This window comes from Corvus brachyrhynchos, unplaced genomic scaffold (genome assembly GCF_000691975.1).
Source record: "Corvus brachyrhynchos isolate BGI_N302 unplaced genomic scaffold, ASM69197v1 scaffold595, whole genome shotgun sequence".
Lineage (NCBI taxonomy): Eukaryota > Metazoa > Chordata > Aves > Passeriformes > Corvidae > Corvus > Corvus brachyrhynchos.
The window spans coordinates 1,272,660-1,288,063 of record NW_008238373.1 but is presented as its reverse complement, the minus strand read 5'-3'; the positions used below and the strand labels follow the sequence as shown (position 1 = coordinate 1,288,063).

Sequence of the window (15,404 nt, the reverse complement as noted above, 5' to 3'; positions counted from 1 at the left end):
ATTCCTGTGGAGAAAGGCTTGTTTGTGTAATGGTTTTTTCAGTTTATACTCCCTGTAAAGATGTTATTTCTCACTGTAAACCCTGCCTTCCTTAGAGCACAATGGCTACGACACCATTACAATTACAAGATAATTTGGGGCACTTGGTGCTGCAGGAAATCAGATTCCAGACAGTGGATATTAAATCAGTGGCTACTTCATAAATCCAGTTGAATCTGAGCTATCCCACTACAGTGACCAAATTTTGTACTGGTATTTCATTATAAGGTGTTGCTTAAATTTCTAAAAGGATTCAATAATGATCAGAGATAGTTGTTTCTACATTTTTGGACCAAATGTGTATGAAAAGCCTCATTTCTATATTCTGCACAGAAACTATAACTGAAACAATTCTTTCTAGTTAGATTTCTTTGTTTTTGCACTGTAAAAACTCTTTATATTTAATGTCAGTCTCTCTGACTTAACACGGGTCTTATCACAGCATACATAAGAAATAGAGCTTCCCCTTGCCTGGATGGCTTCCCTAGAGAGAGGGACATTTTCAGGGAAAATACACTGGTGTTTCAGTAAAAAAAATTGCTATTGGCAGTAATTTCTCCTATTACAGTAGAACACATGTGACTAGTTTTAGAGGATGTGTTGAAAATAACTCTCATATTATTTTTTCAGGTCTGGGACCTAGAAACAGGATCTCAAATATATCAAATAGAAGATGCACATGGGCTGAATACTGAAGTGACCTGTGCAGCTATTGAAATAAATGGGGTTTATCTTGCTACTGGGGCATGTGATGGTAAAGCAATTAAATAATTACTACCTTTTTTTTACCTTTACTACTTTTTATTACCTTTTTTAAAAAAACTACATATTACATTAGCAGACAGAACTCTTTGCCTTGACTGTCTCAGTGACAGAATTAATTTTGATTGCACAGCTGTCAGTCTGTAGAAGTGGGGGTGTGTGTCTTGTCTAGGTTCTGTTTGATAGTTGGTTCACAGAAGGGTGATTTTTGGCTGCTTGGGCTCTGGTTCTTTTTTAGCCTGTTACTCTTTGAAAGACTGTCTTCAAAGCTCTTGGTCTAAAAAGTTGTTTCCTCGTAAGACTTAGGAACTTAGATCTATAACTAAATGGCTGCAGAGGAAGAATGGTAGTTTTAAAATTTTCTAGTCTCTAAGCTCAATTTTACAGTGTCTGCAGTCATTGAACACTAGAAGATACATAGATATAGATATAGATATAGATATAGATATATAGATATGTTACCTGTATTTTTCATGTCTGTTACTCAGGGTGTATGAGTTTTAGGTAATGTTACAAGATTTCTCCAGTACACAAGTGCACATTGAATTGTGCAGGAAGCTGTTATAATTTTATAATCTGTCAACATGAAAGAATAATTCTTCTCACATTAAAATTCTCAAAAGTACACACCTGAATTTTTAAAATAGGTAAAATATATGAAAGCTGCCTCACTTGAAGAGGAGATGATGGCTTTTTCCACACAGCATACTGGCTAATATTTCTTGCTTCTACTTGGGAGCAGAGACTGCACCCCTTATGGATCTTAAGAGCACAACAGAAGGTGAATGTTGTCAAGTCTTACAAAATACAAGTCACATATAATTAATTGCTTTACTGAAGAAAATTCCGTCACTGCTTCTCACCACCAGCTCTCTGGGACAAATCCAGCAATCAGGTCCCCCCTCTCATTGCTGTCGTTCAGAACCCAAAGTCTTCTGCCAGATAGCCCACACTCTGACTGCTCTCTGCTAATGTTACTCAGAAACTGTAAGAAGTAAGATAAGCAGAGGTCTTTTATCCCGGACTCCACAAAAAAATAGACATGGGAAAAAAGATGGAAAAATTGAGAGGGTAGTGATGTTTTCTGGTAAGTTTTTTGTCCCTACAGCTGCTTTACTGAGAAACACACATACTGTTAAAAATTTTGAAAGACCAGTGACCTCAAATTGGATTTTCTCTTTTTTCTCCTTTTCCTGTTTGAGCCTATTTAAGCTTCTGAATTTGCAGTACAGGTTATTGCTAAAAGTTAATTCCCTTTTCTACATTTTTGTCATCCCTGTGTAGGAACAGTGAAAATTTGGGAGTTTGAAAGTGGGCAAGAAGTTAAAGCCTTGCCTTTAGCACAACACAGCAAAGACAAGCATCGTGTGCTGAAGATAGTATATCTGAAGGCTGATGAGGGTCAACATGCAATTGTTGTTTTGGAGCAGAGAGGGAAGATGAAAATCATTCAGGTTTTTCAAATATGCTTCTTTTTTCTCCCCTAATTTCATTTGGTAGCCCCTCATTTTTAAGGTAAAATAGGATTTTTTATTAATTAGTAGATAAACTTTCAGAAACTGTCAAGGAACAATCTACTTTTTTGATGCAATCAAATTAGCTTTCTGCCTAGTGTTAAAATGTTTAGTAGTATATTGCTGGTTTTCAGCATTCTCATAATTTTTTCCTTGAGTTTGCTTTTTCATTTGCAATTGAGGTTTCAGTATGGTAACAGCTTTAAAATATTGGTGTTGTTACTACAGATGGAGTTTAGTCTACTTAAAGAGCTTCTAAAGATAATATTTTGGTGAAAAGATTATTTCTTTTTCTTTAAAATTAATAGATTAAGACAGTGGCTTCTTAGGAACTGATACAAAGAAACAAGGCAGTAATAAATCAGATTGACTCGCTTGGCTTAATTTTGAGCATCTACTCTGTGTTCCCTTCAGCTAAAACTAAAAGGATGCATTTAGAGATAACAATAATTATGGCTTAATTTCTCAGGCAAACCATGTTCCTCAAATTGGAATGTTTAACTTGGAACAAAACTCTTCTGAAACTTTAAAGCCACTATGTGCAAGGCAGAAAATGTGGCTTTAGACAGATGATATATTAGGAAAAAACCAAATATACAGGCTCTCATCTCAGTAAATAATTTTTTCTTTTGAGCCTTCTGCTAGTGAAAATCTGCTTTATATAGGGTTTGCTTTTCTTATTCAGACTTTTTTGAAACACTACATCACACCACTTGCTCCTCCGTGTTATTACTGAAATTGTTAAATAATCCATTAACTGTAAATGATGTAAATGTATCCCTTGACAAACAAGTTGGTGAGGAGTTGAATCTCCTCCAAGTCTTTATGAATCTAAGTACATTAATACTGTTTCACATACTTGAAGAACATTTTTCCACAAGTATTTCTGTGATAATGAGAAATACAGGTTGTTTTTATTATTGGGTTTTTAAAGGCTCTAAATACAGTAGTTAGCAAGGCAAACTGGAGTTTAAGCAGTTCATCCTTTGCAGGAGTCTACTACATATCTCTCAATTTTTAGTCCTTCCCTAAAGATATTTCTTGTTTGAAAAACTCAGTAGCATAAGATTTACTAAAATCTTTTCATTCTGCAGCTCAAGACATCTATAAAAACAGTAGCAAACCTAAGGAGCTGATTTCAGTAACACTCTTCAAAATGGACAGAAATACCAATGTTAAAGCAGGAACTAGATACTAGAGTGAATTTGTTATAGTTGGAAAAACATCAAAGTAACTCCCAGTTGCCTCTAGGCATGATGGGGAGGAATCAGTGACTCAAGGCTATAGCTGAGTTGTAGCTTTTTCTCACACAACTGGAACAGCCATCACTTTTGCTGGATGTTTTGGTAGATATTAAATGGAGAGTAACAATGTTAATGAAATAAGCAGCTATAACTAAAGAGACAACTTACTTTAAGGAGGTAGTTAAACTGAGTAAAATCAATAGCTCTGCACAGCTGCACAGCTTCTAATATAACAGCAGGTAATTTAAGGTGAGCTGGAATATGTCTGGATGAAGCTTCAATTTGCAGTTTAGGCATATGTTAGTTAATACTTGTAGCAGTTTTTGTAATTTGTCACAGAAAACAAGCTTTTGGTACACACTTGCTGTAATTCTTTATGAACAGAGAAATCCTTTTCCTTCCTCTTTCATTAAGTCTGTTATTTTAATAGGGTGACTCAGCTCAAACAGATCTGTATGTCACATGGGTGCTTCCTGAGGTAGTGCCATTTCCACGAAGGAATCCAGTTGTATATCTGTCACTGAAGCCCGGCTCCTTAAAAACACAAGATTTTTTTCCAGAGATTCGGCTTCTATGTAACACCAGTTCTTTGAAAAATGATACAGAGGTGAGAAACACTTCAAAGTTTCATATCATTCATGACACCATTTACAGAAGATTGGAAAGTAAAGTGTTTACTGTGCCTTCAAGGATTTCATGTTTTAGCAACAGGACAAGAACCAAATAATTATTCCCCACTGTGGTCCCTTCCAACCTTACACGTTCTATGATTCTGTGATTCCAATCTTTTCAGTACACTGAAATAAATACACAGAATAAATTGTGTAAGAAATGACTGTTTCTAAGGGCTAAATCTTCCTAAAATTCCATTGCATGATTATCACCATAATTAAGGAGTTGCTCTGAACATACACTTCACATTCCTGTACAATATAGTAAGCTGAGGTTCTCATACAGACACTTCCAGAAATGAGATGTCTTTCTTGCTATAGCTAGGCTGACCTTTAGTAATAGCATCACATAAGGATCAAGCTGAGTATCAGAGTGATTCCGTTTTCTCTTCTTATTGCTTTGGTAAAATAAAATGTCAAATTTACGTTTCAATTTATATTTCATTTTAACTTGAATAGTCCACAAGAATTAAGTCCTGTCTTGTAAAATTTCACTAGCTTTGTAACAGATGTGGATGATGTTCATGGAAAGGTCATTAAATCTCTGTTCAGTGACTTCTTCCTTGAACTTGATTAGAGTATCTCCACAGATACCTACTTTTGATTAATCTTCAGCCCTTACACCTATTTTCACATGCTAAAATTGCAACTGTGCTGTAAACAGCAGGTCAGGTTGGAGGCCCCTGTCCTCTGCAGCAGGGAGTCTCCCAATACTATCACTTCCTGATTCCCTCTGGTGCTTCTATCTAGCTCAAATACAATAGTATTAAAATAGCATCCAATATGCAGTTGTTGTAGACACTGTCAGTTTAGGTATTTTGTTAGATTAACAGTTAAAACATTTCACTGTCTGTAGTGTTCTACTCATGCTCCTACTCAAATTCTTCTTTTAATCTTCTTTGTAGACTTTTATATCTTCTGTGGAAATTAAATGTTTTGATGTTTTAAAAGTAGAAGGATGCAGATTGATAGCTACAGGAAGTACAAATGGTGAAATAAATTTGTGGGATTTTGAATCTGCCTCTGTGAAATGCCTGTAAGTATTGCTTTCATGCCTTTTGATCTCCAACCTTTTCAAATGGCATACTGGAAATTACAATATGACCAAATATAAAGTGTGATTTACAAGCAGGAATTAAAGTAGTGATTTATCTGGGCCCTCCTTTCTCCCACTTCAAATTACTTTGCTAGCTAGTCCTGACATTGCAGGTAGGAGAAGTGATCAAGAGAGTCATTTGGGGAAGGGATGATGTAATTAAAAATAGTGTTTTAACATAACTCAGCACTGCCACTGAAGGAAACTCTCCCTATATAAATCACTCTAGTCATTGACTAGAGGCTGCTACTGAGCTGTAGAAACATCCGTATTTTGGAAGTTTTGTGTTTGGGTTGACATTTGGAAATAATTCTACTTCAGACGATAATGGCAGATGTTCTACATTATCAGTATCTCTATCACCGTCCATACTCAGAAGACTAGAAGTCACATTCAATGAGGAGAAAACTGATGTGATTTTGGAGGTTTGAGAGTAAAGATCTTTCAGAGAAAGTGACAAAGAGTGAGCATAGGGTAGTTCCAGATATTCTTATGCCCAATAAGCTGCTACATCAGTAAGCTGAACAATGGTAATAGGTCTGGTTAGACTGAGTGGAGCAGCATGGCAGTGCTCCTGTGTTAGTGAAGGAATACACACCTTTTAAGCCCATACAAAGTCAATATTTAACTATCCTACCCAAGAGTTTCACTTCATCCTTCATGTGTAAAATTGGCAAGTTTGTGAGAAAGTGAAATGAGTTTTCTCTACCATGGAAAATAATCAAAGCTTATCTGCAGTTCAGACAGTGGCTCTTCCTTTGTATTTGCTTCCCCATATATGAGGCAGCCAATTCATATGGATGCATGGAAGACAGGAAAGCCAATGCTTTGTAAGTAGAGTACTTTACCCAGGGTTCCCATGACTGTCTGAGTGCCAGGAAAAAAGTACTTTGCTAGCAATAACTTAGCTAGTTAACTTCATCATAAGATACCTCACTTTCCTCTTAAATACTAATCCTCAAGAAAATACCTGGCTGAATAAAATTTTCATAATTCCATCAGGTAGCTGTTTTTCCTGGCACAGGCACATTTTGTATGTCATCTCCACTGACATTAATCCATCATAACTGATTAACTGATTCTGAAAAAACTGTCTAAAACTTTGGGTGACATGCATTCTGGGAAATTAAAAGTTTAATTTGTTTTAATTACAGGTTAAATGTGAAACATTTTCTGGAACAATACACAACCTGTCTGACATGTCCTGTACAAATATCTTTGTTTTCAGGCGTAAAACTAATGAAGACAGCCAGGGCTCTGGAGTCAATGCCATATTATTCCTTGTACACAGTGTTTTCTCTTCCAGGTAATTCTGTGCATTTTATCTTCCTTGGGGACAGGCACCATCAATTGGGATTTTGTTGTAGTAAAATGATGTAATGTTTCTCCAAGATAGCTTATGTAAATTGAGACTTTATTTGTATTTAATCAATTCAAGTCCATACAGTTAATTAACTTTCCCATCCTTAAACTTCCGTAATGCTTGTCAAACCATATGATATGTTCTTTTTCCCACTCAGCTCTCCTTTTTTCCTCTAAATGACCTCATAGGTCTCAATTCTCTTGAAGAATTCAACAGATACTTTTGTCAGGTATCAGTTTTCCAGTATACTATAGCTTCTTTTATCTCTGTAAGATAATTGTGTGGCAGCAGGCTTTTTATTTATTTTAAACCTGATAAAATCCTCCTGCTTTTAGATACTCTCAGCAAAGAGGCAAGCATATCAAAGTGTTTAGCCACAACATTCCTCTCAAAACAAGCTGGAAGCTTCCATAGGTTGGTAGTGTTGGATGAAAAAGAGAATTTTAGCCAAATATGCTCATTTTGAAAGAATGGCATTGCACCTGGACATCACTTCAGAAACACTTGTCTTTCAGTGGATATGCAAAGGCAGTGGTAGCCAAAAGGACTCAGAATGGCTTAAATACTTATGCAGCTTTAAGATTTTAGCAATTAGACAGCTTTTTTGCTCTTGTGAACCATAAAGCTGGTTTATGGTCTTAGGTTGTTTTAAAATCTTCAAGTAGCTTACGCGACTTGATATCAGTGCTACTTAATTGAACATAAATTCTCTTTTTGACATTATAACTTAATGATTAGTTTAAGAAATCATAGGTAAATTTAAAAAAATGAGTGATTAAAATTTATTAATAGATTTTTTTTATAAACCAAGATAATTTTTTACTATGCTTGAACAGGAGGATCCTACAATGACTTGGAAAATTTTACAGTCTTAGAATGTTTTGTATTTACTGGGAAGACACCTGGGTACATTTGACTGTGATCATACACACACACACACAAAAATGTTCAAGCATGATGGCATGTCTGTGAAATCAAACACTGAAAATTTCAAAGTTATGGCCACCTGCCAAATTTAAGTGGACTACCCCAGCTGCATACTTTCTAACTATTCCAGTTATTCAAATACTCTTGCCAAAAACAGAGCAGATGTGACATTGGTGTGAGTTATGTGGCAAGAACCACTTATTAGTTACAGTCAGAACTTTTCTTGACTCAGAAACAAAGTCATTGAAGATCACATCCATTTTCTTTCCTTATTTTCTTCCACAAAACCTCATTATTGAGAGTTTTCATAACAAATTGAAAATAAGTTTCTATAATTAATTGAAAACTATTTGCAGAGAAAGTACTGTGTGAAATGAAAGGGAACAAGCCATTGGCATGCAGGTAATTTTTCCCTTTCATGCCTTGATGATGAATACCAATGTTACTTTTCATTTACTATGGATTTCATTTGCTCAAAATTCCTGCCAGGAGAGCTTGGCTGTGTGATATGCAAATATTGCCTAGTTACTAAAAAAATATGTATAAAACCAATAACCCTTAGTCTAATCAGTCTAATCAATTCAAGTACTATTTTATTGTGGTTTTTAATGCTGGGTGATGTTGATTTCCAGATATCAAATGGTATATTCTTGAATGTCAGTGATCTTCAATAATTTCTTTCACACAGGAAAAGAAGTTCCCTGTCCTCTACTGCTACTGGAAGGAGTGATGCCAGTGCCATTCCAGAGCACAAGAGAAGTTCTTTGGACTTACCTGAGGTAGGTATGGTGGTTTGATGGATTTGGTAGCATTCAAAACAAATTTCTGTTTTCTTTTTCATTTTGGTTTTAAAATACTGTAGCTTACTAAAATCCCTCCATAATACCATCCACAAAACTAAATATCAAGAATTATGAAGAAATTATCTTTGTTTAACGTCATTAAACTGTCTGAGGTGGTGAAATAAGAATACATTGTCAGTCAGCTGGCTCTGTGACACATGGAATAGCTGATTATCGAAGTGTTGGTCAGATGTTTATCACTTGCAATTCGGGCATTCAAATGGGGGTATAGAAGGATTCAAGAGGGAAGGTAAAATACACAAATCATGAAGTACTTGAATAAAAGCAGAACCACTTCTACATTGCAGCCACACTCGCTTGGATACATTGTTTCAAAGGAAAGTTTTGGGTTTTTTACCATCAGTGTGCCGGTGTATCAATCTGTGTATTTTTGCTAAGGATAGCCTTACGGGTTTTGTGACACTTTTTGCTCTTCTATGCCAGAAGGACATGCCATACTTGCAGAACAACATAAAGTAAGTAGGCAAAAAGAGGAAAATCCTGCTAACTCTCAGATTCTTACCAGCATGTTGTTTCAGCAGAACTGGGATTTGGATAGATTCCCAAGCAGACGCTGGCTTAACTGCCATCTGCAAACTAAAGTATCCAATACACTGTGCTGTGTCCTCATTAAATAACAAATAGAAAGTGATTTGCACCTTCTAAAAAGATCCCTGAAAGTCCCATACGTCAAGCCTTACATTTCAGTGTGCAGGATGATATTGAAGTGACTTCTCCTCTTCTGAGATACCTCAAACACTTGTGGCTGCAGAGTTTTCCCTGCCTTATTTGACTTGGCAATTTTTGACATCAGTATACTGATTACTGTCGGCCTTGGGGATCCTTAGAAGCCTATGTGGCAAGGCACAAATGAGGGATTGTGAAAATTCTCTTACTGAAAATGCAGACATGAGTAAATGTTTATATATGTATTATATAATATATATATATTTATTTATATATGTTTTTATACACGTCATTAATTTTTGCTCAAGGCAGTAAAAGACTATATGCATGTTCTGAATGAAACTCAAAGAAATCTAGGTTGCAGTCACATGATTGTAAGTGATTGACTTTGCTTGTCTTAAGAAATTAGGGCTATTCAGCCAAATTTACATTTAACATGCTCCTGAATTCCCATTAATTTCATTTGTGATTTGTTCATCTGTTATTTTGATTCTCTTCAAAAAAAGTGTTTCTTGTTTATACTGAGTGGAAATTGGAGGAATATTTGAATACTCCAACTAAAAAAATAAGTTCTTAAAATAATTTCAACTAGTAAACTGTTCTGTAGTTACACCCAAATTCCATTTCCTAATTCTCTTACATTTTATTCCTTGCTTTTAGGAAAATATGGAAAGTGATGAAATTAATACTGAAATAAAAACAGGTATGGAAAGATGTTTTTCATTCTTTTTGATGTTGCTCCATGAGTTCTGCCCAGATTATTGTAGAAACTGAGTTTGTCGTTTTGTGTGGCAAACTGTATTCAGAATAATTGGGATGCCCTTGGTATGCGGATGACAGATCTCATCATCTTCTGCTCTCACCTGATTTGCAGTTATTTCCTAAAAGCCAGGCCAGGGTGCAGGATGTGCAAGACCTTAACTGCTTTTTTCTCCAAGTAGACATGATAACACTTTCAGAGTTTGAGAATGTCAACTCTACACACTTTTCTTCTATATAAATATTCAAGCAATGAATTATTGAAATAATATAGCAAGAGCCAACTTGACTCAAGCATCAGTAAATGGCCTCACAGACAAAAGCTTCAGATACTAGGTGAAATTTTAGAAAGAAAAGTCTTTATTATAGTATATGTCCTTAAAAAATCATAATCAAGAGAGAGCCTAGTGCTTAAAGAGTTAAAGCTGTGCAAATGAGTTGGTGAGTTTGCAAGAAGTAAATCCTCTAGATTCTTCTGAATCCCTTAGAAATCCTCTGCTTAAATTCTGGAAAGCGGAATTTCCCAATAATAAGAAATTTGATCATCTGCAATGTGGATTTAAGATCAACTTATTTGGGAAAGAAAGCATGCCCTAGAATCAGAATACTCCTAAGCCTTGTAGCTGCTCAATGAAATAGACACTCATGTTAGGTCTTGCATCCACTGAATATCTATTCATGGACTTTCATGGGACCTGCCAGCATCCCCAGCTCTGGAAAAGTCACAGCAGAAACTCAAAAAGATTCTCTGTGACCACCACCTTGCATTTAGCAAGAGTTTTCAACTGGAGAAATATAGAAATCTATGATTCCATAATTGTTAAGTTTCATTTAGTCATTAAATTTCATTGCTGAATTCATTCTTATCTCTAGAAGCCTCATGCAGAGCCTGCACATCTGCCTGGTAGCTGTCCTGATGACCACTGTCCTGCACTCTTCCTGCACTCCTCCTCCACTCTCACTTGTGCTTGCAGTTTCTGTAAAATCTATGTCTCTCTTCTAAATAAGGTTCCCCTACATCACAGAGCAATAGTTTCTGCTGATTTAGATAAGATAATGAAGATTGTTCCAATTTCTTTTCAGTTGTCTTTATCCATACCTCTAATGTTTTTAGAGTAATGCCATCTTGTTGATGGACTTTATTTTCAAATTTAATTCTTTTTCTAGCGTTGTGTAATTTCTGTGCATTGAAAAGCAATACTAAAACCTTTTGAGAAAATACATGATCATTTGTGTTCCAAAACAGAAGAAACAACTAGCCGTAAGAACACCCCGAATGTGAAGATGAATGTACAGTTGTTGAAGGCTAAAGCAGGACAATCACCTCTTCTTGCTTCTGCTCATGCAAGTAGCTGTATCCGCCTATGGAGTATTCAGGTAGCCAGCTCTTTGGGAAGGGACTGGAACACTAATCTTTGGGATTTTGCTCTTTAACTAGCAATTGCAGCAGCAGATATTTATTGCATCTTTTGGTTATCAGTTTCTTCCATGGACACAAATTAGTTTTGCTTTAGTAACTGTAGCAGGGCTTAATGGCAAGTGGAAAACAAAGAAACACAATTTGAAATAATTATAACAAACCGACTCTGAATTTATGTTAAAGTCTAGAATTTGATTTTTCACCCACAACATCTACCTTCTAAGGAGGGATGATAGGCAAGGCAGAGTGTCCTACTCTCAGAAGAGGATAAATATGTCTGGAAAATTGTACAAGCCAGCTAGCACTAGTAGGGTTACAAACTAGGAGAGAATAGTGTCCTAACACATAATTCTACAACTGTTAGGGGCGTGAAAAGCCAGTCATGCAACTGAATGGCAAAGGCTTATTTGTCATACCCCCTCAGATCTGTAAGACTCTTTTCCAGAAAACATGTTACTCTAAATAAGATACACAAAGCAAATGCAGCAAGAAGGGAAAGTACCATGATATGATTGGTTGATTGGTAATATTGGTCATTGTGGCAGACAGTGATCATAACAGGTCAGCCATGTAAGGCTTTAAGAGGAATCCCAGCTAGAGCAAGTAATGGGAAGAATTTTTCAGAAATATGAGGTAACCTTGCAGATGCTTTATGCAAAAATTGAAAATGATGGTAAATGTATCCAAGTATAGTAGGTGTGAGTTTTGTTGGGTTTTGTTTTCTTCATAGTTGATATATTAGTGTGCTTAGATTCCTATAGGAATCTCTAAGTTCATATGCCAGTGGTGTCATCACTGGAATGATTGTCATCATCATTACATGGATGACAAAGTAAGAATCTCCTTATCAGAGAGATGTTCTCCCTCACGTCTTCCCAATCCTGAAGAGGCAATAATGGAGAAAGTCTACTTGAAAAATAGAACAGATTGGTGAAGGAGACATCATGGGCCCATTTGCAGCAAAAAACATTTCAATAGCAAATGAGGGGCATACTGATGTTATTCCATGGCAAATGAGGGATAAGTGGTGAAGTAGGGGTACGTACAACTAATCTGACTTGCCTGAAGATTTAAATAGCTTGTTCTTTTGATGTACAAGAGACAGCAGTCCAGGAGAATGCACCACAGCTATCTTCATCATTTGGTAGATTTAGGAATTTACTTTCTTAGCAGCCTTCTGAATGGATATGAGCTCAGTAATGTTGAATAGATAAAATCAATGGCACTCAAATTCTGATGAATTAATATTTTTAATGTAGGTATTATAAGATAAATATGAGGGTTTTGTTTGTTTGTTTTAGGGAAACTTAATGAAAGAACTTTTGCCATTTTCGGAACATCCCTCAGGTCCTCTGACAGTGCTGTGTACAGACATCTTCACTAAAATTCTCTTGGCAGGCAGTAAAGGTAAGTAAACATGTTAGTCATCCTGTTCAGAACAGTCAGTAGGACAAGAAAATATCATGCTGTAAATGTGCCAGGAATGTGGAAACAAAGATCCAAGTGCTGTCGGATTTTTTCCATCAAAGCTATAATTAAATAATTATAGAAGGTGTTCTGTTTTATAAAAGGATGGTATATTAAAGCTTAGTGTTACAGTGTTATCAGTAGAATTTTTTTCATAAAGACATTAAAATTTTCTTCATTCACATGCCCTGCATATACTTTCCATCTAAATTATTATAATAATCCCAAGGGCAAAGATTCCTGCTAAGAACAAGCAAAAATTTCAGTTCCGTGGTAATAATACTACATAAAAAATTGTAGCTTGGGCTGTATCAAGAGTTGTGATTCGAACACTGATATGGAGTGCACAGTAATAGCGCCAGCAGTACACTGCTATATAGGAAAAGTACTTGTTTTTGCTAGCAGCTCATTGCTAGACTTCTAATTTTACAAGAAATCTGGCTTTCCTTTGGCAGAATGTTCAGAAGTTTTTCTGCTGTCTGATTCTTCTTCAAACCTTTAGAATCACCCTGGCAATTTTCCATCTCTGTGTCTGGCATTATGTGTCACTTTTCTTTTAAAATACACATCATAACTGTTTTCCGCCAGCTTCCTACTCTTATGTTGTCAGAAATTGGATGGAGCAAGGGACTTTTTTCCCCATTTGTTTAAAAATTCAGCAATAGTTTGACTTTTATACTGAAAATGAGGAGGAGTTTCCACTCCTCTCTGATTCAAATGAGTAAATGAGTTCAAAAAGGCAGAATGCACTGAACAGGATTTTAATTAATTGTGGAAAAGTACCCACCCTACTGCCTATTTATTTGGTACTCTGCCTTTTCATGTTTGTGTCACTGTGTATTTGCTTTTTGTGCTTTCCACACTCTTATCTGCAGTGCTGTGACCAATTACCTTTTCCCACTACAGATTTTTCCTTGCTAGTAAAAGGTCGGCTTCTCTTCCCGCCTCCTCCCTTGCTTGCAAATGTACAGTCCTAGAAATCAGATGTGACTTGTATGAAAATTGGAATTACACAAAATATTCCTCTGTCTTGCAGTAGAAATGAGAAATAAGAGGCAACTTCATCAGGAAAGAGGGAGCCTAGGCAGGAAACAGAGCAGTTGTGGGTCATAAGGAAAGTGGTGCTTTGATTCTATTTCCACATGAGCGCACTAAAAGGTTGTAAAACATTAAGCGTTCATTATGTATGCAATTAATTAAAATTTGTCCATTTTACCAGGATTGAAAACCAGTGTAATCCCCAGGAAGCTCTCGTTCCTCGGCTGTGCAATAGACATTGTCTTGACAAGATGACTCTTATTTTTCATTCATATAATTTAAAGAAAAACTTGACCTTACTTCCATTTCAAAGCTATCCAGTTAATGACACACTGCTCACAACTAGCATATGTGTTTCTTTGCGTATTAATGAACAGTCCATTATTTCTGCTCTGTGCTTGACAATAAGACAGTTATATTCACTGTAAACTAACTGACCTGTGTTCTCTGCTTCATTCTGCCCAGTGTCTACTGAGAGTAAATGGCAGCAACAAGTGAAGGTGTAGCACTAGTGAAACTTACTGATGTTTTGCTTTCTCCTTTCTTAAACAGAGGGACATATTATTCGCTGGAACATTGCCTCATTCTTAGAAGATTCACAAAATAAAAAAAATGTAAGGAAATATCTCTCAGATCTTCTTAACTTGAACAGTATACCCAGAAAAACAGAAAAAAAAATTAATTCAGAGCTCTACAGGGATAAAAATGTTTTCTGCATATAAAGATCATGTTTTGTGCTTGAAATAATAACTTGATGCTGTGAAAAAAAATGGAAAAACATAAGTAAAATGGTGTCAGCATTATTTCATTGTGTTCAAAGAAGTTATGTTAAAAATTAACATATCCATGTCCCCTGAGTGGTGTTTCTACCATATGCCATTTGCAGGCTGTTTCATGGAGGGATTATTTTTTCACCTCTTCGAATTTTCAGAAAGACATGCAGATAAATCCACTAAGCTAGCAACCATGGTGGGATACAGAACTGCCTCAAATGTGGTTATGTTGCCTTTTTTCCCTCAGGAAATAAGGGAGGAGCTCTGCTGGAGGGCACATGCTACTGAAGTGGTTGACTTACTTATTGAAGAGGAGAAAAATGTGGTAGTGACAGCATCCACTGATGGTTCAGTCAGGTATAAAATGACTAACTGCTATGGCAAATCCGTTGAGCTGTCTTGAAAGTTCCTTTTCTTGCTGCACTTGTATATAGGCTAGAACTTAAATAAAATAAAACACTGGGTGCAATTTCTGTTCTGCACCCAAAAGAACTGGTTTTAATATAACACTTCTCAGGAAGTCAGATCCTTTGCAGACTGTCCTTTTCTTTCAGCCATTGCTTTACTTTGGAATGCATGGCTACACCATTTTAAAAATTACCTCCTGTTCTAATCCTATTTTAGCTTCCAATGCTTGTTAAATTGACATGGATCCTAAGCATGGCACCTAATCAATGTGTATGCAATTAGACCATGGAAGCTTGGAGATACTTCATAGACAACTATAATTCCTTCTTGGCTAACAAGTACATTTGAAGGGGTTTCTTTTGGTTTTCTGGAAGTATCAATGAAGAAATTTCAA

The 15,404-nt window shown here is 36.1% G+C and overlaps 1 protein-coding gene across 11 annotated transcripts in view; it reads left to right on the top strand.

Annotated features, from left to right (window-relative positions):
• Positions 1 to 15,404, top strand: part of WDR64 (WD repeat domain 64) — a 71,777-nt gene that overhangs the window by 50,289 nt on the left and 6,084 nt on the right. For all 11 annotated transcript variants that reach the window (XR_001862575.1, XM_017736367.1, XM_017736365.1 and 8 more), the window contains 11 exons: positions 670 to 793; positions 2,086 to 2,255; positions 3,990 to 4,166; positions 5,136 to 5,266; positions 6,555 to 6,632; positions 8,305 to 8,395; positions 9,806 to 9,848; positions 11,151 to 11,281; positions 12,626 to 12,731; positions 14,382 to 14,443; positions 14,850 to 14,959. Coding sequence is in view for 10 of the 11 variants with exons in the window: in XM_017736367.1 (XP_017591856.1) it covers positions 670 to 793; positions 2,086 to 2,255; positions 3,990 to 4,166; positions 5,136 to 5,266; positions 6,555 to 6,632; positions 8,305 to 8,395; positions 9,806 to 9,848; positions 11,151 to 11,281; positions 12,626 to 12,731; positions 14,382 to 14,443; positions 14,850 to 14,959 (1,223 nt within the window). In the remaining variant the exon portion in view is untranslated. The remainder of the gene's footprint in view (positions 1 to 669; positions 794 to 2,085; positions 2,256 to 3,989; positions 4,167 to 5,135; positions 5,267 to 6,554; positions 6,633 to 8,304; positions 8,396 to 9,805; positions 9,849 to 11,150; positions 11,282 to 12,625; positions 12,732 to 14,381; positions 14,444 to 14,849; positions 14,960 to 15,404) is intronic.